General features: G+C 25.1%; 1 protein-coding gene across 1 annotated transcript; it reads right to left on the reverse strand.

Annotated features, from left to right (window-relative positions):
• Positions 1-8,415: 8,415 nt before the first annotated feature.
• LOC113561001 (dnaJ homolog subfamily C member 13) lies at positions 8,416-21,977 on the reverse strand. The gene is made up of 32 exons (XM_026967165.1): positions 21,750-21,977; positions 20,695-20,770; positions 20,372-20,633; positions 20,089-20,289; positions 19,626-20,026; positions 19,438-19,564; positions 19,250-19,372; positions 18,527-18,699; positions 18,011-18,218; positions 17,778-17,933; positions 17,175-17,429; positions 16,744-17,103; positions 16,207-16,409; positions 15,990-16,149; positions 15,547-15,819; positions 15,287-15,489; positions 14,784-15,069; positions 14,369-14,725; positions 14,101-14,292; positions 13,414-13,549; positions 13,158-13,342; positions 12,131-12,322; positions 11,755-11,934; positions 11,506-11,673; positions 11,229-11,447; positions 10,987-11,125; positions 10,356-10,908; positions 10,087-10,294; positions 9,795-9,977; positions 9,253-9,393; positions 8,936-9,176; positions 8,416-8,829 (listed from the first exon to the last, which is right to left on the reverse strand). The coding sequence occupies exons 1-32, from the start codon at positions 21,757-21,759 to the stop codon at positions 8,729-8,731; spliced, it is 6,672 nt and encodes a 2,223-aa protein (XP_026822966.1). The 5' UTR covers positions 21,760-21,977; the 3' UTR covers positions 8,416-8,728.
• Between the last annotated feature and the right edge of the window lie 5,987 nt (positions 21,978-27,964).

The following is a 27,964-nucleotide window of genomic DNA, read 5'->3' on the forward strand; positions in this document are numbered from 1 at the left end:
TACCACGGTGATTTAAATATTTTATTATAAGATAACGCAAATAGTTCACGGGTGATTGTACGCATTCTTCCGATAATACCTATTTCGTATGTACATGTACCTATGGAAATTCCAACACTACGATTTTGATATAAATTCTATTGGAATATAAACTATTGACATGTAAAATAAATATAAGCCACTAATATGCCAGTATAATATTTTAACCAAACAAATTGTTGTAATTTTTAATTTTAAGTTAAAAATAAAAACCAAACACGTTCAATACTTATGAGCAATCGTTTTTTATTGCTTAAATGTTTGATTTTCATATTATTATCGTGTAGATTATAATGGTAAAACATATTAATTTTTTTGTAAAATTGACCTTCTAGGTATGCACAATAAATAGAAAAAATAATGGAAAAAATGAAGAAATATTGAGTAAGTTGTTTTTTCTGAAAATTATTTTTCTTAACAGTTTGATACACCCATTATAAACATTAATAAAAAAATCTACCGGCATGATCTATTTTATACAAATGCATAACGTAGCAAATTTGAAAAAATCAATTTTTTACTCTGTTATTTTTAATATTAAAGTGATAATTTATCTAGATTTAGGTATTATCAAATTTAAATTTAAGAGTTCTCATTTATGGATATTTACGATATTTTCACCTTGAAATAAATTATGAACATAAAAATGTAAAATCTTTATAACTGTAATATTCAAAATAACAGAATTTTTATTATTTTGAATGTATAATTTTTTCTATACATAGTAAAATGGAAATCATAAAATATGAATATTTAATATATTCCATAATGTCTTAATAAACCAATAGTTAATTATTTATATATGCATTTAAATATAATTATTTAAACTTTAAAGATAAACTAAAACAACTTAATATTTACAATCAACATATTGATATTAAAACCATGACCTGATTTCCGATAATTTTTAAAAGTATTGATAATGGTTTACTTTTGACTCCCCAAGGTTTACCAATTAGATCTAATTTGCTACCAGAACTATCACACTAAAAGTTGAAAATCAAAGCATTTTTACTGTTCCAAAAGGCGACTGCCATAAAAAAAAATAAATGCAATATCACATAGTAAAACGAAACCTATACATTCATCGCTCACCTCAGAATCTAAAATTTACATGATTAAAATAAAATTTGAATTCCGTTAAACGTATAAAACAAAAAAGGTAAAATAACGGTAACTGAAAATTAATTAAACAAAAAACAGCCAGATATCTGTTTATGTTGATTCTGCTAACTGCTTATTAAACAATAACCGATGTATCATGTTATACAGTATTTTTTTTTAATCAACAGTATAGGTACAAGGTACACCCAGTTTACTATAATATTTTTTTATTTAAATAAAAACATTTCAAAAAACAATCCAAAACATTATCATTCACAACGGAAAATATAACACAAATATACATACACATAATTATATATATATATATATATAACAAAAAAAAAATTAAATACAAAGTAAAATTTGTTAAAATAATAAAATAATATTATTCAAATACCTAGTGATTTGTTTTTTTACAAAATATTTTTACAATTTATTTATATAGCAAATTAATGTAAGCATTTTACATTATATTATTATTAAAATAAATAATTTACAAATATTCAGCAGATTGATAACCAGTAGAATCGACATAAAAAAAAATTCGGCGGAGTTGATACGCGGGCGCAATCGATAAATTTCTTACAGGTAAAAAGTTCATTTCGGCGCAATCGATATACGCCTGAAATGGTCTATCCTCATTCCCCACAATAAGCTTGCTTACAGCCTATATAGAGGGAGTAGGACGAGTGGGTATACTTGGAAATGTAAAGTATAGTGCACTTATTATGTATAATGTTATAGTAAAGTTGAAATAAATAAATACCATACCTAGGTATTTTAACACCTTATTTTAAACAACTGTTAATAAATTAAAATTGAATAGCTCTACGTGGCATATGCCTATTTGTATATACAACAAAAATTGTACAAAAAACAAAATAATTAGTGAATTTCAGTAAATTCTGGTGTGTTATCCGGACAACCTTCTTTGGTTGTTTTATTTTAAGACTGTAGTAGTGTGGTCGTTATTTCAACAGCACTTGTGCAAGATTGTGAAACCGAAAAATCACGTGTTGCCACTAATAATAATAACTGCTTTAACGAAACGCCAACTATTTTTAAATAATAATAATAAATAAGCTTTTTTGATATTACTATATAATTCAAAGAACGAAGGACTATAATATGAGTATATTAATATTTGTTACTTGTTAAAATTTTGAATTGAAAATAGCATTTCCAAAAAATTATCCACTAATTATTTTTTGTAAAAAAGGAGGTTCTCATTAGTCATTTGTATACTGAAATTTATTCGCCATAGGATACTTCTTTAGTAATGCAGAATATGGTCTGTAAAATTACAAAAGTCGTATTATGAATAACATTGCAGCGTTATTGAACTAAAATGGTGGTAAGATGCTTGTTGAACCCAATCGTAGTTATAACATATTAAAATTATACGTTCGGTAGTTCTAATTTTGTGTTGTTATCTTAAATATTGGTTTGAATCAATCCACCTAATATCATACTACTCAAAGTTAAGAATATTATATGTGATTTTTCGTTTATTTTTTACGATATTTTAATTATTAAGTAAATTATAATCATTTTTAAACATTAATATTTTACATACTCATAATTCGTTTAAAAATTGAATTTTCGTAAAAATCCAGATATAAAACACAGATCATTTTCTTACCTTTAAGCTTAATAAAGGTAACTCAGACAATTCACTTAGGAAGGGAATACAAAATATTCTTAAGGAAAAAAACAAAACACCCCTTCTGCGTTATCCGGACAGATTCCTAACCTCATCGAATTTAGATAAAACAAATCTATTAGAAATTGATCTCAAAAATAGATCCTTACTTATAAAATATTTTTGTAGTACCATATGAAGAAGAATATTCTAATATTCGTCTCATAAAAGCAGGCGTTCCACAAAGCAGTATTCGTGCACCAATGACATTATATTTATTGTATTTACACCTATCACTATCAAATATCACCAACTTGCCACTTTTATTGACGATACTATAGTAACCTTATATAGCCCTAACTTAAACTTTGCCATAAAAAATCTCTAAAACCACTTACTTAAATTACAAAAATAGTTTAACTTATGGAAAATCAAGTTTAAAAAATTTTCCCTCCGTTTTCTCAACGACAAAATAATCCCCTCTGTCAAGTACCTATAGGTCTCTATCTATATAAAAGTCTTACTTGGGCAACTCATATTAAAACAAAACCAAAATCATTAAACTTTAGATTACACACATTAAGATTACTCCGATCGAAAATGACACTAAAAAACAAAATGCTAATTATTTACAAACAATTGATACGCCTTGCAATGATTAAACTCAGGGGTACTACGAAATAGTAGTAATAGTAAATAGATCTTTGTATCATGGTCTCAAACTCTTAATGTCCTAACGATATCAATACTGGCTAGTGGCTTCTTACAATTATAATAAATTCCACAAAAACGTTTTAAATCACTCTAATCCTTTCATCACAAACCTAGTGCGTCTTTACACGACCTGACAACCCTACCTGTCGCCTGCAACGAAAATGGCCAGGTGATTTTATCATCAATTCAAACTAAACTAAGTTCATACTGTAAGTATACAGTAGTATCAATGACGTTCTCTTCCCTCTCGCCATCCAGCCTAGCTAAAAATATCAACTCAATTACTTATTTCAATATGTAAAGTATATAGATTATAATTTTTTTTTAAATTTTTGATAAAAATACAATTTTGATATTAAGTTATTTCATTTTAATATTTAAGTTTATCACACGAAATAGGAACTGCTGAATGTTTATTTTGATACGGTATACTAGTATTATACGTTGGAGATAACACCGTCGTGTTAGTATGACATCCATATAAAAATGTATTATGATCGCACGGCGTTCTATATAGGCTATTCGGGTACTTCACTGTCATGGTTCCGTTTTCTCGTTTAGTATAGTTTTCAAAACTTGGTTTATACAATCTTAAGGTGCAAAATTAAATTATAAATACTAAAATAAATAAACATTATGTATTGTGTATAATGAAATATTCTATAAAATTCAATTTTGAGAAGGTAATCAAGAATTAAATTATTGTTATTTTTTGTAGTAAAATAATAATTATAGTTTTAATATCAAATTAAATTTCTCAACAAATCACGTTTAATTTAAAAGTTACCTACTAGTGACGGTTAAAACTTAAAACTTTTTTAATCTCAATTTTCTAAGAAACATCGAATTTCTTATGAGTTACTTCTCGATTTTAAGCATCATCCTTTGTCTCGGCAAACTTCGAATGGGACGCTTTTTGTCCCGTTATTTCTATCCATTATTAAAAGATTAAAACGTATACACTAAACAAGCACAAAATAATATTTTTAGTATTTTTACAGTTGTATATTAAATTAATCAAGTAATGATGAATGATGATGATGATCCATGCTTGTTCAATTAGCATGAGATAGGTATAACTATCGTATTGGAATTTTATTGTATAGTGTAATAATTATAAAGTCACATGTCCACTGTCCAGTTTGTTTTTCCAATAACTCACCTTATCGAACAGTCAAACATCAAACATTATCTTCAAAATATGTTTAAAAAAAAAATAAATTATGTTACTGGTCATTTTATTAGTGTTAATATAAAATTTTTTATCCCGTTTTTTTATGGCAATTGGTCATCCTAGTTTTAATCAGAAAATCAGAATTATTATTCTAATACAAGAAAAAAGGTAAAATGTGACTAAAATTTACAAGAAAATAAAACATTTTATAATTAATATACTCACAATTTTTTTCAAACATCCAAATTTCAAATGTTTACAAAAATTTATCGAAATAATAAAAATTTACAAATTGATCTGTAGTATAACATTTTATCATATTCTTTTATTATAGATTGTAAATTTTCTAATAAAAACTATAGAATTCATAATTGTTTTAATTTTATCACTTAAAGTTTTACCACATTAGATGTTCAAAAATAATAAACAGCGGGACAGGTACTGGTCGAAGAACCCTGACGAATAATCTAGAAATAGACGGTTAATCAAATGTATGGAAACATTTTGTAATTTTTTTTTTTTTTTATGGAAACAAAACGAAAAAACTGATTTTTAATATTGTTGTATACTTGTATATGTTTATGTATATATTTTATTATGAAATACAATATTATGTATAATTTTAAAAAAATCGATGTAAATTTTTTCAACAATGATATTATATAAACTACTTAAATCGGTAATCAAAATCAAAGTAAGATAACTAATACATACCGAATGAATTTTTCACACATTATCAAATATTCAAATGAATGCGCCAAATCATTTAATTCAGAATTCTATTTTTAACTTCATGGACATTTTCAACAACGATAAATATTTATCATTTATATTTTATAGCAATAAGTAAATATTTTTCATTTATTTGATAATATTTATTTTTGTGTATGACGGTTAAATAAAATTTCACTGTAATAATAATAATTTATCCTCAATCGATGTTTGTTTTTTAGTAATTTTCAAAAAATATTGAACATATTTACAAGTATAAATACTTGAAATATTTCACTTTTACCTAAATTATCATTTTTTACACTAAATGAAATTTCCAAAATATTTACAGTTTATTCTATTTATAGGCATTAACGATTTTCGAATTTTTTTAATGTTAATAAAAATGTTTGGAATTGCTCAACATTTTTTAAAATTTAATGCACAATCCCTCATAAGTTGTTTTTATAGTAATTTAAAAATATTAAAATTGTGTAGGCTCAGTTTTATTTTAAACGTTTGAAGTTTAAATTTTGATAAAATTCATCAATAGCTAAATCTTGAAAATTCAGCAGGTACACAATTTGTTTTTATGTATACTGTAGAGCTTAGAAGTTAAAATTTTGATGAAATTGGATATTTATACAAAGAATAACAATTTTAGTTACTTTTTAATTTAATAACATTGTGGGGAATTGAAACTTTTATAAATAAATGTATATTAAAATTATACATTTAATTTTATTACTTTATGCTATTGCTTATTTATACTTCAAATCTATTCACATAATTCTATGGTAAGTTGGTATTGACCTAAAAGTTAATAACAATAACATATGATATAAATATATAGTGTTTACTATTATAATAACCAACAATATAATAGATGCAATCATGGGCGGATAGACAAGTTTAGGCCTACCGGGAAATATTTATTAGGGCCTCATAGTATACATAATGAAATATATATATATATATATATATATATATATAGATAGATATTTTTTTTAAATATATTATTTTTAAGCAAACAATCCTTTCTTATTTCTGTTGGAAAATGAGTTTCAAACAAATCTATTAAAATATTATATTACAGAACTTTAATGTACAATTTTTTACCTAAGCCTTAGGGTAGTGCAAATAACACTTTATTCTTATGTTTTTTTGAATTTGTTCGCTTATACGAGTATAAACATGTTTCCAATCGATAAACCCTTCGGAAAATGGACTGGTTCCATCACCATAACAGATACAAATTAAAACAACAAAATAAAGCTTTACGTTTGAAACTTTAAGATACCCATTTACGATTCCCACCATTATTTTGATTAAAAACTTTTGTTGGTGCAAAAGGAACATTAATCTTCAGTTGAATATGATGGAAAGACAAACATTTTGAAAAATTTGCAAGTGTTTTTTAAAATAGTTTTCAGGTAATGCTGAAAAAAATAAAAAATTTAATAACATTTGTTACAATATTAATTATTATCATTAAGCTATTGTGTAAAAAAGAATTGTATCACTATTGAGATCATTCAAATGATTTTCAGCTGATTTAAAATGTGAATCATCACAATCATTTTCTTTGTCTGTGGTTAAAATATTTAAGAAAATAAAATAGGATGATTGGATAACTATTATTTGATTTGGCAAAAATCTAATTAAACAATGTATACTACTTTGATCAATTATTATTTGGGATTCAAATATTAAAACATCATTAAATGTATGCACCTGACTTTTAGATGCTTTTGAAAGTTAAAAATTGTCCAAGTATTGTACATTAATTTGAGTAGGTAAATAATGTTTTATATCTTACTGTTTATAGTAGGATGTTTATTTTCTACAATAATTGTTCCACTATTGAGTTCATTCAATTGATTTTTAGCTGATTTAGAATGTGATTGATCATTATTATATTTTTTGTCTGTGGCTAAAATTTCTATTATAAAACTTTTTATAAACAAAATTGTAAAAAAGTAGATACACTCTAAAATAGTAGTTACATTTAACAGTATCTAAAGATTATATAATTATATTTGTAATTTGTATAAAGTAGTATATCATGGGACTGAAATCAGGGAGGGGCCTCAACATTAAACATAGGTGAGGGCTTACTGGGAAAATCCCGATTTTCCGGTGGGCCTATTTGCCCATGGATGCAATACTTTTTTCAAAAAATAATTCAACTTACCCTTTTACTAATAGTGAAATAAATAGTTAAAGTATTGATATAAATATGTAATAAAATAATATACTTTGTAGCGTAGGCTGACAAACAGTTTCTGATCAGAATCATTTGCTGTACGCAGTATGCAATGATTTAACATTAAGACATATCCATGTGACCAGTACACTACTCAATGACACGGTACATTCAATACTAACCACGATTTAAGATATACCTATAACGTAAGTTGTATTATAAATTGTGGAACCTACTAATTATGTATTTTTTTGTTTTTTTTTATCATACCTATGTGCGATAATAGAGTTTACCTGTTTGAAACATCAATTCAGGGCCTGATTAACCAATAGACTGAGTAGGCTACAACCTAGGGCGTCAATCGACCAATGTTAAATTGGGGGCGCCACAAAATAATTTTATAATTTATAAACGACCAAATCAGGCCTTGAACATCATCAAAGAAACTTAATTAAATTAACTTAGTATATAATATTTTAATTGAAAGTATAATATATTTAAATTCATATCATTACATAAATTGTTTTATGTTTTAAAATATATTAAATAAATATACTGTTTGTATTTTTTAACAATAAATAATTTATTCAGATTATGGCTGTGATTTATAGACTTTATAGATATTATTACCAGTATTATGAATTATGATTGATAAAATGTATAAGTATTATTATAATAACATATACATTATGCTTACACATACACACACATATATATAACACAATAATTTTAAGTATAAATAATATAAATTGTAATAGATGGTATTGCATTGAATAAAATAGTACAAAATAAAACAGTGGAATATCTTATAACCTTATATAACTAATTTATTGTGGTATTATAAAAATAAAATTATCACAGTTTTTTTTTTAAATTTAACTCTAAACATTTATTGTACTGGGTTATTGACTAAACATTAAAAATGTTAACCATTATAATATTTAAAAAGTTAGAATATATATATTCATAATAGTATAGTTACTTAACGTGAAATATATTAGTATAAGTAATATTATAATATAAATGAAAGTAAATAGTAATTATATAAATACTAGATATTGAGTTGTTCATAATTTAAATAAAATCTAACTCTATGTATTCTTAAACCATATATGGGAATATTATAGTTTTGAATCTGCTAATATGGAGAATAGTCTTTTTTAATCAATGGCGGGGGTACATTACTTGTAGTAGAGTTTGAACGGCCCTCTGTTAAGTAGCCACCAACACTTTGAACACCTAAAAATAAAATAATACAAAAGTAAATAGGTTTTTTTTTTTTAAATTCAAAATGAATCTTGCCATTTTTGAATAAGCATACATATTATATGGTACCATAACATACCCATTAAATAAGGCATTGAAGGTGCACTTGAAATGAATAGATCATGATTTTGATCTTTGTAAGCAGACCATGCAGGAAGCTTATCCAGTTGTGCTTGGACTAAGCTACCATATGATAAACTTAAAGACATTGTTTTTAATGCTTTCACAATTTGTGCTTTAGCTCTGGCACTTCCATTAACTCCATCTAATCGACCATCAAGCAATCCAACTAAATATGATATTAAATCTGTATCTAATGCCTAAAAATATCATCAAATTTTAAAAAATTATTAAATATTAATATTATTTTCATAAATCATAACTGATCTTTCATACCTGTTTTACAAGATAATCTTTTTTTGCTGCAAACATTCGACTGAGTGTTTCCGATGTAACAAAAATTAAACTGGAATTTTCTTGCATTGCTTTTTTCATTGGACCAATGCACTCAGTTTGAGACATGCATCCAACACATACCTAGTTATAATTATAATATAAATATGTAACAGATGTACAATTATTTTGTTAGCCACTAATTATAAATACATATCACGATAAAAAATTAATACATATAAAAAAAATTATTATTGGACATTAGGATAAAATGTTGAGTGTTATTTCAACATCGCCAAACTCTTAGAGTTTGTTTATTATTCAATTGAGCAATGCTCTAATACAAGATTCCAAGAATTCGTAGGATTTTGAAATGAAAAATGTATTTAATAATAAATAATATATTAAATTAGTATAAAAAAGAAAATAAGAAAGTAATAAAAAAATTGTATTAGAATTAGAACAATATTAAAATTTTAAATCATTGAAATATTAAAATAAATTATTTATTATTTACAGAACATAGTATTTAAATAATATGGTACCTCATTAAGTGATAACTGATGCAATATCATGAGCACAGATTTTGGTACATCAGGATTAGACAACAGTGATAATTGAAAACAAAGACGAGGAATGTGACCTAATGCTGGAACTTGGTCACTGAGATGAGGTTGTGCTTCTAACAATTTAACAATTGATGTTGTTATTATTTCTAATTTATCATTCTGAAATAATGAAATAAATAATTAAAGCTTGTGAAAAAAAATTAGTTCTGATTACATAAAAAATCAAATTAAATAATTACATACATTTAAATAAATATAAATAAATTACCTTTTCTTTTGTCATGGAACTAATGCATGTGTCTAAAAGTTCAGATAAAAATTCTTTTGGTCTCCTAACATTCCAACCAGGGTTGTTATTAAATAATCTTAAATAGACCCCAGCAACAACAGTTTCATTCGTAGGTGATGATAAAACTATACTGGTATCTGGTAATTTTACAGCACCTTTAGGATTTTGACGAAGTGCTAAGTAATGCCTAAAGAAAATAAAAAATTATAATACTAAATTATAGATGAGGTTAATAAATATATTCTTACTCTCTAGATATTTTGTTCACATTTCCAAAAATATGAATTCTTGATTTTTCATTCCAGACAAGTTCAGGATTTTCCTGATCGTTATCTAATAGTCTAACAGTAGATGATGGTAAATCTCTCATAGTATCTACGATTGCTAATGGTAAAATTTGTGCCAATGCTAATCGTAATCTCGGGCCACTTAATTTTTCAGTCATCAAACGGCTTAAAAATACAGCACTTTTATCTCTTAGACCAGATTCATTATCACCATTACATAATAAATCAACAGCAAACAAATGTCCTCCTTTATTAAGTATATCTTTTACGATTGTTGAGGATGTTGATAATGTGATAAGAATGTCTAAAATGATCATTTGATCTGATGGAGTTGAATACAAACAAAGTAAAACATAAATAACTACTCCAGAATTAGCAATATCTGTGATACATTCATTATTTTTAGTCACAGTTAAAATTATGTTCAGAGCACAATGCTGTACTATTCGAATAGTTTCAACTCGTAATAAACTGAAGAGTAAATCAAAGTAACCGATACAACTCACTTCAAGACCTATAAAATATAAAATTGATTTAAGAATATCATAAAACAGTAAATAGTAAATACAGATCCATTTAAAAAGATACTTACCAGGATTGTTTAAAATTAAATTATTAAGTGCATTTAACACCATTATAAAACTGTTAACACGTTTTTCATCTAAAATATTATTCAGTGGGTTATTGTCTTTTATGTATTCTAAGAGATCCAACAAGAATGCTTTAGGATTCTGTAAATATATTATTATTTATATAAATCAATAAATAGGTCTTAAAAACAATAAGGTAATAAGTTCATGCTTTAAATTAAATAAATTTAAATTTAGTATTTACTTTGATTGTGTATTGAGGTTGTTCATTAAACACTCTTATAAATATATTGCCAACAATTAATTCATTTCTATGACTAGAAAATGTTAATCCAATTGTTTCTAAATTAACAGATTCTTTCTGATTACACATAGTATCTAGAAAATCACTTAGTTCAGCTCTTGTACTATTATCCCAAACCATGTAAGGTGTTTCACAGTTACTGCCAAGTATTTTCAGTAACTAGAAATATACATAAAATGTAATTAAATTAAATTTCAATAATAAAGAATAAAATTACTTGATGCGGATTCTCTTCAGACAGCTGTTCTGCTACATAAGGTGTTAATAATTTTTCAAACAGAGATTTGGCCACTAGGTTTTCAGGAGTGGATAAATCTCCACTATAATAACCACCTAATCTAGCACATGCTTTAACTGATAACTTAGATAATCTATTAAGCACTTCCTAAAAATTAAATAACATTTATATTTTAGTCATAGATAATTATAAGAATAAAATTATTAAAATGTATGTCTTTAATCTTACTTGGTTGTTAGCTTCTTCTGACCTTTCAACTCCACATTCTTCTAATGTATAATCATATAAGAACATGTATGTTAATAAATGCCAAATGGCACCTTTTTGTAGAAAACTAAATTGTAGATTTGAATCAGACGCCATTGCAGAAATACAGTCCACTGCTTCACAATGTAATTTTGGTAAGTTCTAGAAATTTAATATAGTTAAATTATATGAAATTGAAACAGAAAAGAAATTATGAATACCTCTTATGTATTTTCAAAATAGGATTACCTAAATTAAGTCACTTCACTAAGAATATAATAACTCAAAAGTTAACATAAATTGTATGTACTGATCTTAATAATATATAATAAAAAAAAATATACATTTATACATATACCTTAAAATATAATATTCTAGTGATATCATTCACTAGCTGAGGCATTTGGGAAAAAGTATCTCGGCACATTGGAAATTGAGATGCAACTTTAAAACAAAGAGTACAGTATGTACAAACTGATACTGACATTTCTGTCTGTACTGATGATTTGTTTAGTACAGAAACACATCTAGAATAGGCTCCAAGCAAATCCTAAAACCAAACAATATTTTATTATGATAAATGTTTATCAAAAACATTATTATTAATTTAGACTTTTATTTAGTATTAAAAAAAAAATAGTTGATTATTTTGTATGTTATTAATGTTATTATCTATTTTTTAGTTTCTAGTTTTTAGTAACGTCTTGATAATTCAATAATCAATAAGAAATCAAAACATTATTTTTTCACTATGTAAACTCATTATGTGGTAAAACGTGTATCTAATAGTGACATAGGCATGTACAGACATTGTTAGCAGGGAGCAGAAATTTTGGTCAACAATAACAATAATCAAGTCAACTACTATAGGTAGTATTTTAAAGACAATCATAAAAACCAATAATGTCTAATATTTGTAATTTATATACAGTAAATTTCCATTACAACGATTACCAATATAACAAAAAATTCCGTAATAACTAAAGTCATAGAAGTACCCTGCCGAAAAACAGGACTTATAAAGAGCTTTTTCAAATTTTCGTTACAACAAAATTTCCGTAATAACTTATAATGAAAAAAAATTTGGTCCCCTGGAGTTTGTTGTAACGGGATTTTACTGTATTACTTTTCGAGAAAAAAAATTAGGACGCAAGAGGAGCAACCACATTACTTATACTTATGCGTACACCTATGAATGGCAGGATAGTTAATAAGATTTCTATTTTACCGTATGTTAAAATATGGATTTAACACAATAAACACAAAATAAATGTACTATTTAAATTTTCAGCTGGATTGGATCAAAATATTAATATATAATTAAACATTCTGAAAAAATTAATCACATTTGTATTTATAATACATAAAATACATATTTCACTTACAATAAATCCATGTTCTCGATTGAGCTCTTCTGCATTTAACGCAGAACATTTGACTGTATGATACGTAAGCTCACTAGCAGCTGCAAGTAACATGTTACCTTTAGAAAACAATTGTTCATCAGTTGCTTCTAACCTTATGGTTTGAACTAATTGTTTGTATCCAGCATACTTATAAGGTTCGAGATCTGTGAATAAATATATAAATAACTTATTAATACATTAAATATTTAAATGTAATGTAAATAATACAACAAACCTTTGGAATAACGGTGGAATAAAATACTTTGGGTTTGAAGTATCAATAGAATATTATTGGGATTGGGACCATCGTGTACCCATGGACTTCTACTGCAAAGAAAATCATATGCTCTATTTGCAGCAACAAATATTTCCTAGAAAATATAAATAAATTTTATGTATTATTTATATTTTCATGAAAAAAACATTTAAATATTGTTAACTATAAAATAACCTAGCCAAAATTGTTAATAATATTTTATTTAAGAATTATTTTTTTTTTTTTTTTTAATATCCGAATTTTTAATTTAAAATGCAAAATTTATTTTTTATTAAAAATGTTAATATTCATTACTAAAGAAATAATAGATAACTGTAATAAACTAATAATTGTTAAGTTTAGATAAATCACTTAAAGCTTATTAGTATAGAAAATGAGATTATGATCTAAGATTATTCATTCATAGATAAATATTTTGAGTAAAACATGAAGTAAAAAACAAATATCACAATTTTAAGACTAAAAATTATATTAATTTAAAATATAAATTATCTAATTCTGGATTTCTCAACATGTAATACACGAAGAAAATTTCCCTTTGGCCTTTATTAAAAAAATTTAAAAACTAATTAATCTTAAATAAATAATAATTTGGACTAAATGAACAACAAAGAAATTTAAATTTAAACTGCCAATATCACTTACACGCCCTTTAGGATTTTTATCAGGGTGATTAGCTTGGGCAAGTTTATAATAGGCTTTTCTAGTAGTGGCTTCATCGTAATGATGTCCTCGTTCTAAACCTAAAGACACATATGCATCATCTATAGACATAATAGGTGGCTTTTTTTCTACTTCATTTTTCCAAGCTTCTAGTACATCCTTTAAAAGTGTTATCTAAAAGCAATAATAATAAAAATATACTACAATATAATGCTTATTTAAATAATTTTTAACAAAAATATAACCCTACTGGATCATTAATTGGCCAGTCTGGAAATCTTTGTACATCACACAAATGCCTTAAATAGAATATATTACAAAATAATTCTGATTGCAGCTGTGGGTAACGTACTACTGGTATAGCACAGTATTGGTAGTATGCTCTATTATTTCCACGAAGTTTAGGTGTAAAATCAGCAATATGACATGCAATTTTTTCAATCAACATTCGTCTCATTTCAGCATTCCAAATAGCTTCTGGAGTATCAAATTCTCCTAAAAATATTTGAGCAAACTTTTCAGGGCCATGGTTTTCTAAATAAAAGACCATTGCTTCTGGCAATAAAGGTCCAAGTACACTTCTTTGCATAAGTTCTCCACTTTGCACCTATTAAATTTAAAGTTTGTATTATAATATAAAAAACTTAATTAGAAAATATCCTTACTTCTTCATTTCGAAAAGCTTGACACGTATGAGTAAGCCTTAAAAATTTAGCAATTGGCAAGATGTTTGAACCTGTGTACATTAGCAAAAAGAAAAATACTCCAGTCATGTATAACTTAGCCGCATTTGGATTATCTGATGCAATTTCACACAGTAAATGTGCTACTTTTTCAACAAGAATAGGATCAAATGTTAAAAGAAGTTGAACCACATGAGGAAGATGAAGAGAATCAGTTAAAGCTCTCCTGATACGTGCAATTGGCCAAATAATTGCTCCATCATTATCTCTAATATAAAAATTATTATAAAATTATTATCAATAGTTTTTTTATTTATTTAAAAAAAAAACACCCACAATTTTATCATAGCTAAAGAATAATCAATTAACAATTTCTAAAATAAATACTAATAAAACTTTAACTAGAGCCTAAAATTTAACATAATAAAAGGTACATGATAAAATGTGAATATAGTCGAATCAAAAATATTTATTATTATAATTACCTGCTGGGATAATATTGACACATTTTTATCAGCATAGAAAGTATAAGAGATGCTAGATCACTTTCATTCATATAACTTTGATCTTTAGCCAGTACTGTCCATTTGAACTGACTTAATTTAAAAAGAGGTTTCCATCCTTCTAATCCAGGAGTCCAACATTTTGACATAGGTTTTAAAATACCTTCTTTGTACAAATCTTTCATCTAATAAATTAAAAATAATTTAATACAAAGTAAAATATAATTTTTTATTATATATACCTCTTGAAAAGTAATAGGCCCATTGGACTTATCACCATTACCAAGCCCATAATACCACTGTTTTTCATTATCGAGTAACATATCATTGCCAGCTTCTATCACATTTGTTTGTGTAGGAACAACAGCTCTTGTTGTATGTAAATGTGCTAATGTTAGCAAATCAACAAGAACAGTTACACCTTTAGATTCAATTATATCTTTAACATTTTGTTTGTTTAGTACAAGTTTGTTTAAGAATAAGAGCAACCTGTCTCTTTCAAGTTTTTCAACGGTCTAAAAAAATTATAAAATATAATTTATTCCATAGTTCTAATATTCTTTAATTAAGTAAAAATATTTTTGTATTCTCCTGAAAACCATGTATTCAACTTGCTAACAGAAGGTAAATTGTTGAATATAATAAAAATATAATTATTATTTATCAAAAAAAAAACTTGGCTCACCTTTTCTAATTTTACTAGAATATATTTTGTATCAGTAAATGGTCCGATTTCCTCAAAATATTGCCCATAAATAACAGTCATTGCTTGAAGACACAAGCATTTCATTTCTATTTTTAAAGCTAATAAAAATCGATGGTATAAATCATAAAAAAATCGAAATCTGCAAAAAATTAAACATTAGTACAAATTAGATAAGGTATATATTTGTATTTCTTACGGATTTTTTATTGCAAAATCTATACTTCCATCCAAAAGTAATCTCAAGTAGTAACCATCAATGCAAACTTCATCTTGTAAACTAGGATATAGCACCTCAAATTCATCATGATTCCAAGCAATTAAACTATTTGTAGTAAGTTGTCGATCTGAATTAAATGCTTGAATTTCTTTTTTCAAAGCATCATGGAGTTCTTCTCGGGTCTATCATAAAGTTAATCAAAAATAAAAATATAATTTTAAAATATTATTATTTCAGGATAAACAGGTATTGAATTCTAAATATGTTGCAGTATATTATACAAAAATAAGACTTGGAAAATGGTGGTTTATTAAAAAAAATTTCAATAAAAGAAATAACTAAAGGAAAAAGAAAAAAAAAAATTTTTAATTTGTAAAGTAAACTTTAATTATTAATTTAACTGTATTTAAAATGAATCCTATATTTTTATTTTAACTTTATCTTTGTATTATTTTCTTAAACCTGAAATTAGAATATAATTCATAGTAATGTATATAATGGCAATTAAAAAATTACCTGATGATTCCATAACAGACTAGGAGAAGTGTGGTTTTTATTGAATTTGTAATAAAATAATTTCCAATTTGCTTGACTTTTAATTCTTTCTCTACGTCTTCTTAGTACAATTGGGCGGGCTTGTAATTTATCTTCTTTTCTTTCCAAACCTAATGATGCTCCCCAATGACCCAAAGCAATTTCAACTTCTTTCTCTAATGTGCGAAATTTTCTTTCTAGCGCTGCCAAGTGTGGATTTCGTTGATTTTTTGCTGCATGATCTTGAGCAAGTTTCAAATTATCTCTAGTAATTAAATGATCTTCATTTTGATCCATTTCTACAGTTTCAGTTGATTCCAAAAATCTTATTAAACCTGATGGCTAAATAATAATATAAAATATTATTACAATTGTTCTAAAAAGTATTTGAGCATTTTATCAAATTTATTTACCATTAATCGAGCTAATAAGTCCATAGCAATAGTATTATTAGTGACCCACAATCCAACTAAATGCCTAGAAAGCTGTCTATGTACAAGCATACGTCTATTATCATCATGAGTAAACAATGCTGTTAGTAAATGACTAGGTAATGCTGCTTCAGCCAATGCTAATTCTTGCATTCGTCCAGATATTTCAGCATCACCTTCCTCTATTATTGCTCTCATAACTAATCCTGCTCCTTTTACAACAGTTAATGATGGATGCTACAAAATAAAATTCAATAATTTAAATTAGTTACTTAAATTAATATTATGTTATTAAATATCTAGTCATGTGAATCATGTGATAAAATAGAAATATTAATATAATATTTAAAAACAAAAAATTAATTAATCAAAAATTATAAAGCATTTATTGGTAATTAATGTTTTGAATTATATATTATTTATAAAATTATTTCATATTATATTACTTAAATATAAATATATAGTTTAATTTTTAAATTAAAATAAATATATATATGTACATATTTATGATATTTAATAAATAATATTAAAATTTCAATGTATATATTTTAATTTTTAATGCCTATTAAATATGAAATTATTTACCTGAAAAAGTTGAAATAAATATCTTCCCCGTTTTGCTACCAATGCTAATAATGTATCAAAATGTGTACCATCGGTTGTTTCACTATAGGGAACACAAAGTGCAAAAGTAAGAATATCCAACATAGCAGATACTACTAACGCTCCAGTTCCACGTTTCTTAGAAGATAAAAGGAAGTATTGTTAAATTTAGTTTTTTTTTTTTTTTGCTTAGAATGTACGGTTATACAACTTACTATATGTTCCACCCACATATCAAGCAATGATTCTAAAAAGCTAGAGGTAGACAAGAGGGAGGATTTATTGAGTTGCTCTTGCCTTATATCACTGTCACGATGCATAGGTTGCATGAGGGTACATATCATATCTAAAGCAGCATGAGTGATAGCTTCATGATCCCTTTTTAATGCTCGAGTTACTTTTCTTCCAAGTTTGTCTTTAAGTCTAGAAAATATATTATTTTAATTTATGTGATAAATATGTATATGTATATGTATATGTTGATTGCCATTTGACCAACTCACAATAAATCAATTAATATATAACACATGCTGCACAAACGCAAACATCTATAATTACATCCTAAGTCATTATTTTGTCCATTATTATCTAATAGTAGATCCATACGCAAAAAAAATGTTTATTATACAATACTGTTAATTGTTGATAATAAAAAGTGTCATTAAATATTTTAGTACCTAATAATATAAAATACAACTTGTATTTAAAAAACATAATTTTAAACTACATACTCTGGTAACATGATAAAAGTAGAAAAGCCAGCTTTAGTAGCAAATAATCTTCTTAAAGCATGAAATTGGGCCTCTAATTCATGAACTGGAATCTCATTTTGATCACCTTGATGAGCAATTATTGATGTAAGAGCCATGACAATTAATTTTTCTTTATTTTCAGTAAACAGTTTCTACGAATTAAGAAAATTCACATTAAAATTCAATATTAGATTGTGGAATTATGTATTTTTGTTAATTAATAATCTTGTAACTGCAGTTAAATTAAATATGGTAATTATTTGGTATTATTAACTTATAGTTAATTCTTTAATTAGATAAATAAAATACAAAATACTTAAGCTATAAAAGCAAGTAAAAAGCTATTAATCGTATAATTATATTATGAAAAAATAAGTAAGAAAAAATATCATTTTTGTCTCAGAATAAACCCAACATTACTTAATTAAATTTATTTGTCGAATAAGCATATTTTAAAGAAATTTTATTGTGTAATTAATAGATAATCAGAAATGATTGTAACTATATGTAAGATCTTATCAATAAAATACATAAGTACTGAGTATATAATTTTAAGCATGTTTTCCTTAAAAAAAAAATGTTTACATTCTTCATTTTGTATTCATTTATGATAAAAAAAAAATTAATTTTTAGAAATAATATTAAAAAAAGTTTTACCTAATGTAAGGCATTGTTATTTTTATTTATAGTTGTATAACTTACATCTTCAGAAACAGAATGTATTAGGCCACTGTACTCAATATTAGCATTAAATCTGTCCAAAACTTCAGCAAATGATTTTCTAGGTGGAGGTTCTTTAATACACTTTAAATGATTAGATTCAATCTAAACAATAAATTAGAATACATTTATAAAATAAACTACTAAAAAAATGAAATAAACCATCTTACTTCTTGATCGGGCGATACATTAAAAGGTATAAGTCTTTTATCTCGAGGAGTAGGAGAAAGTTTAACATGTATATGATGATTTCCAGATGACCTTACGCTATCTAATAAAGTTGCCAGGAGGGAATCTCTATAAATTTAATAATTATTATTAATATGTAAGACATTCATTAGGTGAGATTATTAAGTACCTATTGGTAGCAGTGTATGAACGACATGATGAATCTGCATACTCAATACAAAACTGTTGTGCATCAACTGGATCTCGTATTAAAGCAAACACAGATGACAATGGTCTTAATGTGACAACTGTATATGTTTGAGGATCTCTCTCCAGTAAACAAACTTCACTTAAGCAAAGTAATCTCCGTTGTGGACATTCTTGGTGTCTAGGAACACCAATTTTTTTTACTTGAAACTCACAGACAGATGTAACATGTTCATCTGAACTATATCGTCCTAATCTTTTGGTCAAAAAATCATCATGTGTTATACTATGTCGGAAAAATTCTATAGGTATTTGTAAGTATATCATAGCTCTTTCTTTGACTTTTTGAAATATTTCTTCTCTATTAGAGCTGATGAATAAATGCTAAACAATTATAACTTATTAATTAATAAATAATTAACTAAAAATATATTTTGTATTTTTACCATTCTCCCATAAGGTCGTGATATAATAACAAAACCACCAGGGATATCTTCAACATTCTGTAAAGCTTCTATGTCCTTGTACCGATAACTAGCGAGAACTTGAGCAGTTGCAGTATCTAATTGATCAATGGAAATAGGAGTTACATTTATAGTTACTGGAAGTCGAGTATCGGACCAATGGTACTTCAGAGCTTCATAATTCTAAAATAATGTATTAGTGTTAACTAAAAAATCAAAGATTATATAAAATAAAATTGAAAGAGATTATAATTTTGTAGCATACATAAATTTCTTCTTGACCACGTTCAGAAAATTGATGTCTGAACTTGAGAGCATCAGTTAATAAATTTGAACGAAAATCAGTTGAAAATTTAAATTTATCAAGTTTATTTTTGTCTCGAACAGATAACACAAAACCACCTGCATTTTGTGGATCTACTTGTATGGATATTATTTGGTTATATGAGTATCGATTAGTTATTTCTAAGCTATTTGGATTGTATGTTGTGATGCCATGAGTACCAACACTAAATATTCTTTTATATCTAAAAATGATAAAATATTATAAGTGGAATAAATAAATATTACAGTATTATTGTTACATACTTGCCCCTCCAAGAGTGTTTTGTTACAAAGTAACAAACAACATCTGTGTTATTTGGAATGGGTAACATGTTATCATCTAAAACAGACAAATGTATTGTAATAAGCAGAAGATGTCATAAAATAATTATCAGGTTATTAATACACATACAGGGTGTTAAATTTACAATGAGTATTAATTAATTTATAATTTAGTTAAATTAAAATTTTTTATATATATATATAACACAAAATATTTATAAAATTATGAACTCGATAAAAAAAAAATAGTTTCTATCTATATTTACTAATTAATTGTATTAAAAAAATCTTATATTAGTGAACAAAATAAAAATTGATACAATATGGTTGAGCAAATAAAAGAATAGATAGGTATATAAAAAACGTATGAATAATGCATAATCAAATAAAATATATCAATCAATTTAGGAAAATAATAAGTAATTGTAGTATTTATAAGTAACATTTATGAAAAAAAAATTACAAAATATGAGAACTATTAGGAACATAAAATTATCAAGGTACATTATATGTAGAAATTATTATTAAATAATAATATTTAATAAAACAAAAATATTTATTAGCAATTATACCCTTTAAAGTTTAAATTGATTTGCCTTTTAGATTGTTATCATCAGGATATATTTTTAATAAAATGTTTCAATTTTGTATAATTTATTTGTTAATTTTTAAAATTTAATTTTAGTAAAAATCTATTATTTTGGGTTAAATAACATTTTTATTTTTTTATTTCTATACAATAAACATTTAAAAGTTTAAAATTAAAGTTATGGGAATACAAAAATTAATGAGATATATAAATTTTCAACAATTTTAAATTATATAACAATTAATCATGAATTATTATTTAAATCAATATTGGTAAATAGGCAATTAAATCTAATCTCAGACAGAAATTAAAAGCCCAATAAAAATATATGTTAAAAAGAACCATCCAATTTGTTAAACCAAATCAAAAATGTCATTGTTTCAATCTAATCAATCACATACAAAAGTTTATAAAAGAGCAAATAACTCATAGAAATAAAATTTCATACTTCCTGGCATTGAAAAGTTTTAAGGGTACAGCTTCTTAAATCATTGCAGATCAAAATGCAAACTCCTGAATTGCAATGTGTTAAAGTAAATGTTACTGGGGTTGTTACTTAAAAAACGTTGAATAATAACACACACTAGTTGTTAGCACTTAGTAGTAAGTAGTTTAATTTCAACATTCATTTTTATCAAGACGTGCATATTATAAACTTTTAGTCGACGGTACGACACTACGGTCTACGACAATCGTAAATTGATAATAATATTTCAATGCTACCAAACAGTAAAAACAAATCTTTGATAACACTAAAAAAATAAACGCTTATCACATAAATCAGTATATTATCAGTACGGTTTAAGATATAAACATAAATATTAAATGATTATCATCACAGAATATAATCATGATGGAAAAATATTATATCTGTTCGACTTGGAGTAAACAACAAATTATATAATCACTAGCCGCTATATTTAATTTTAATTTAATTTTTTTCCATAAAATATTATATTCCTCATTATTTCCATTCTTTCTACAGGTTAACTTATACAGCAATACAAAAACATTATGCAAAAAAGTATTATTCAAATTGATATTAAAAAATCAATATAAAATATTACTTCTAACATTAGATGTCCAAAAATTAAGTAATTTGGTATCTTACATAATACATGAAATAAAATTGGGAGGGGCAATAAAAATATTTGGAAATTTAAAAACAAATGAAATTAAAAAAATTATGAATATTAGTACTGCAAATACAATATTATAAAACGAAGAAGAAGTCTTAACACAATAACATTAGTGCGGAATAAAGATTGTACCAAACTAAATCGAATCGTTCTACCAGACAGTCTACATTATAGACGACTATTATATTATGCACTTTCTACATTACGACACGTCACCATTTATGAGAATTGATAATACCTAAAATAATAATAATAATTTAAGCAAATGACTGACCTTTAATAATAATGATAAAATACAATTTGATCGAATAATCATTAAAAACATTCAAATGAAACTATCGATATAAACTTCATTAAATTATCCAATAATGCAGATAATTCAAATATTTTTCAAACAAATTATATCATTTAGCTCTTTGATACATTGTATTATTCAAATATGGAAATTAAAGCTTTCGAACAATTATAAAGTAATTAATAATTGTGAATATTTATATATTTGTGTATACCTGCGGGTCAGCTGATTGATTTCCAAAATTATTTAATGATGCAAATAGTTTTAACATTATTTTAATTTTTTACTTTTTTAACAAAAAAAATAATACTTGAAAAATAATTATAATAAGGTCTTTATAAAGTTTTGAATTGAATACAGTTTATAAAACATTTAATATAATATAATATATCACTATCAATATTCAATAAGGTAGGTAAGTGGATACCGCTCTAGTGTACAATAATGTACATTAAGTGTAGAGTGGCTTATTATTATAAGTGCATTAAATTGGGATTAAATGATATATCATTGTATGCAAAGAACGATTCTGGCAAGTAACGGTTTATCAGCCTAGCTATTTACCTATTAGTCATTTATTTTACTTTTAGTATTATAATAGGATAATATTTTTTCCGGAAATAATATTGCATTTTTAATTTATTTTATTATTATTATAGTATTTAATTATTATAATAAAATATATATTTATACCATAATGTATATCAACTTATATAACTTAAAATAATTTAATAATAGCTTTCTGTAAATATCGTTAAATAGAAAAAATACATTCATAGTACTTATTATAGATAATATTTTTAAAGAAATCTAATATGCTATTGCGTATTTTAAAATTCATAATGATATAAAATATATAAAAGTTTAAGTACTCGTGGATAATGTTTCGAATTTGTAATAAAATAATTAACATATTTTCGTTGTCTATCGTTTAAATAAGTAATTTTGTGCAAATTGAAACTTAAAATATCTATAAAAAATAATTGTTTTTATATATTTTTATATTTAATGGATTTAGTAAGAAGTAATGAACCTATGAAAAATTGTTCACAATATTTTAAAAACTTCAATATAAAAAGGAAATTTTAATGAATTAAAACTACAAAATAAATTGCATTTTTGTCAAAATTCTAACTTCATATGCTTATAAAATATTATGCCTATGTATTTAAAAATTTTTTTAACACAGATACATGAATAACCTCTGTAGGATCTTGTATTAAATTTGCATGAACTTTGATCCCGCGAATGATTTATTATCGACGTTTATAAAAAAAAACATTTGAACATTTTGTCGTATAATGAAAATAATGATATAAAAGTTTGCCGAAAATTTCAAGTAACTATTTTTTTTTTTTAGTTTTTTTTTAAATACAATAATAAAGTATTAAATATAGATTAAGGAAAAATAATTATTTTACGGTTGGATATCAATTTTACGATTTTTCATTTGAACTTGAAAGTTGAAATGGCTTAAAGTACTGGTTTTTCAATAAATAATTGAAGATAGAGTTGAGATAGAGTTAGAGACATTGAGGTTTCATGAAACACAAACTATTTCCTAAAGGTGCCTTGGTCGTAAAAGTTTGGGAACCGCTAGGACCTAGTTTATGGAAACCTTTAATACCATCATCATCTAAAACCTAAAAATCCACCAAACTGCTCTTCTAAGCAAATATAGTTAGGAGTTTAGGACTTTAATTGTGTAGTAAAAAATATAAAAAGTGTTGTTAAACTAAACGAATATGTGCATTTGAGAAATAAATAAAATATTATGAAGTAATTTTGCTGTATTAGTACTAGTTGCTATAATGATTGTAAAAAAAACACAAGTTAATCACTAAAATAAAAATACACCATTGGATATAAAAATAGCTTAACTAGCTTATTACGGAGACGTTGATTATTAACACGGCAACCGTTTAGTCGTTTAGATGTTTATTTTCACATATAATTTATAAGTTTAAGGGTACATAGTTGATAGTAGCCAGTAGGTACCTATTGTGTTATCGATTATTCGAATACCAGCGGGCAGCGATGATTACCCACTTTCCATTTTAATTTCTAAAAACTGTAGGTATAACTATGACGCATATTTGCTTTTTTTTATTTAAAATTTATTTATTATAATGTTAAATAGAAAATAACTTCCTTATCAGGCTTTTTGCAAGTCATACAGCTAAAATGTATTATTTTTATTTGATATTATATCAATTATAGATATAGACACCATAGCTAGTAATAGTATTGATTTTATAATAAATATAAAATCAATGGTAACTGTAGTTATATAACTTATTACTCACTTTATTTAATTCTACGATGAAAAGTCATAACTTAGAAATGAAAATTAGAGTTTAGTTATTACTATCTAGAATAGTACGCACTTTAAATAATTAAATTAAATATATACATGAAGTATGCATTTTTAAAAGCAAGATTAGAGTGAAAAGGCTCCTAAAGTCACTAACATCAATTCATAATTTGTGGAGCCGAAAAAAATCCTCACATTTTATTAAAATTTAATTTTATAAAAAATTGTTAATATAGAAATAATAATTTTTACTATACTTTTTAGAACTTAAAATTCGTTTAAAAATAAATGATGTATTGAGATTTGAGATACCCCAAATAGTATTTGGATACCCATAATTTGACATCACTCAGTTGATTGCATGATTACAGATAATCATATGGTTATTTGTTAACCAAAACACTGTATTGCATTATAGAGTACTATGTTAAGAAAAATGTTCACACTACATCACGTGGAATATTTCACGTACATGAACAAAAATTATTTTCGTTCAGTCGAGTCTCGAGCAACGTTTAAATTATATTATTACTACTAAGAACTTACAGATACTATATTAGTTCATGTTATCATATAATGAATACCATAGACATATTAATGTTCATAATTATCTCGTATCAATGTATCAGGTATAAATATGACAAGAATAATTCTGTATATTTTATATACAGATTACAATATTTTTTTTTTATTAATTAATCCACGGCAACAAAGGCCATTGGATGGTTTTTATTCATTTGTAGTGGGTGGAGGAACGGTAGGTTGAAACACGTTTTTGACAGATTACAATATTATTGTAATGTACTAATGTGTATTATGACAAATATAATATTCGTTTAATATATTATTATTTGAACAATGCAGTAATGTACCTATTTTGCCTAAACAATACGCCGGGCAACGAAGTGTGTTACGCTGGCACCCCAAGGTTAAAATTTCAATTAGAAACTATTTGGTATTATGTTATTATTTATGATGCAACAATTTGTAACCGCAAAAAAAAATTTGGTAATCACATCGGTGCCTCGGAAAATGGCGTTATAAGTTCCAAAAACCACCAAAAAAATGTGTATTTTGTAACGTCACTAGTGCCCTGGAAAATTAAGATTTAATTAATTAAAATATTTAAGTATGACATATTTTACATTTCAAATTTATAAAAATATCATTGTGGTATAGTTTAATCAAAAATTTAACTTATTAATGATAACTTAATTTTAGATTCTGATCCGAGCGATGATGAATTTATTGATTTTACTACGATCGATGATGTTTTTTTCTGTCTTTCACCTTTTAAAACAATAACAATGTTACGATTTTCAAATTTTGGAGCTGGTTTCTGGTAGAAAATTGGATCTAGTTGGTACTTTATGGAGTTCAAAAGTGTATATTGTTCAACACTTATCTTAATAATTGAGAAAAACAAAAAAAAAATTAAGGTAATACGGAAATTATTTGATAAAATGTATTTTTTTAGTTTGATATAATTTAAAAATGAATAACCGTAGAAACTTGAAATTTTCACCAAGTATTGTTATCATTTTTTATACCTAGACTAGATGGTATAATAATAAAAATCGTTTTAAATTATTATATTTAAGAGTTAAAGTTGCTTATAAAATTATGCTTCTTAAAAGTAAGTTAATACTAAAATCAAAATATCTAAAAAAATATATCAAAGTTCGTATTTTGCAGTTATTGTAAATTTAAAAATAGACAAAAATAGATGTTTAAACAAAAACTAATAATTTAAGTTTATTTATTTAGTTTCTATAAATGTCAATGCGAAATGTATAACTGGGAAAAAATGCTTGATATGTATTCAAGCTAGGTTTTTCACTAGTTGTTTATTTACACCAATAAAAAATATCGAATATTTTTAATCATAATTTTTTATACGCCTTTACAATTACTATGTTAGCAAAGTTCGTCCTTCATCAGAGCCTTTCCGAGTTCACGATTTTTAATATACTAAAAATCTTTATAGTTTAAAAATAATTGAATAAACATACATAATAATATTAAAAATAAAAATTCATTTAAATCGATATAGTAGTAGCGCATAAACAAAAAACCTGAAAATCATAAGTTTCAGAAAGCTGAAATTTGATTAAAACTTAAAAATTAATTATTTCCACGGTCTTTTGAAGCGTGGCAACCAAATTGAGTTTGTTCCTAAATCACCATTTGGCTATACTTTTTAGTAAAAATATAAATAAAGAACAACAGTTTTGTTTTCGACCACCACGGACAAGAATGTTCCACTAATTGCAGTGACTTATTTAAAATCAAATAATATATCAATAGATGTTGAAGAGACAGTAGAACTTGAAGAATCATAAACTACGCAAGAGACAAATTATTGAAAAAAAGATATACTTACATTATTATATTTGTTCAATTAACTTCTTGAATTTAATATAATGTATTGTTATAAGTTATAATTATAAATTTATCTTCTTAACGTTAAATAATCTTAATTAGATAACTATGACTCGCAAGTTAATTTTTTTCTTTAATTTCAAACTTCCCCACTTTTGATGTATTATGAACATATTTAATACAAATAACATGTTTAAGTACATTATTCAATATTCATAAATTGATGTAAGTAATTAAGGTAATTAATTCATATAAATGTAAAAAAATAACTCATTAACGATACAACCTAACTCGTTCAAATGATTAAGAACAATTAAATTTAATACTTAATCCACGGTACCAACTTATTATAGTTTGGTTTATCGTGTTATGGTTACATTGATTACATAGTTACATGCCTACATTTGCTTGTAATTTGCTGGTTCTACCCCGGTCCTGGTTTGTAATAGACTTATTGTTATTTGTTGGTACCTAACTAATTACATCTATAATTACAATAAATAACATTAATGGTACAATTAAACTATATGGGA

Source organism: Rhopalosiphum maidis, chromosome 1 (assembly GCF_003676215.2).
Source record: "Rhopalosiphum maidis isolate BTI-1 chromosome 1, ASM367621v3, whole genome shotgun sequence".
NCBI lineage: Eukaryota > Metazoa > Arthropoda > Insecta > Hemiptera > Aphididae > Rhopalosiphum > Rhopalosiphum maidis.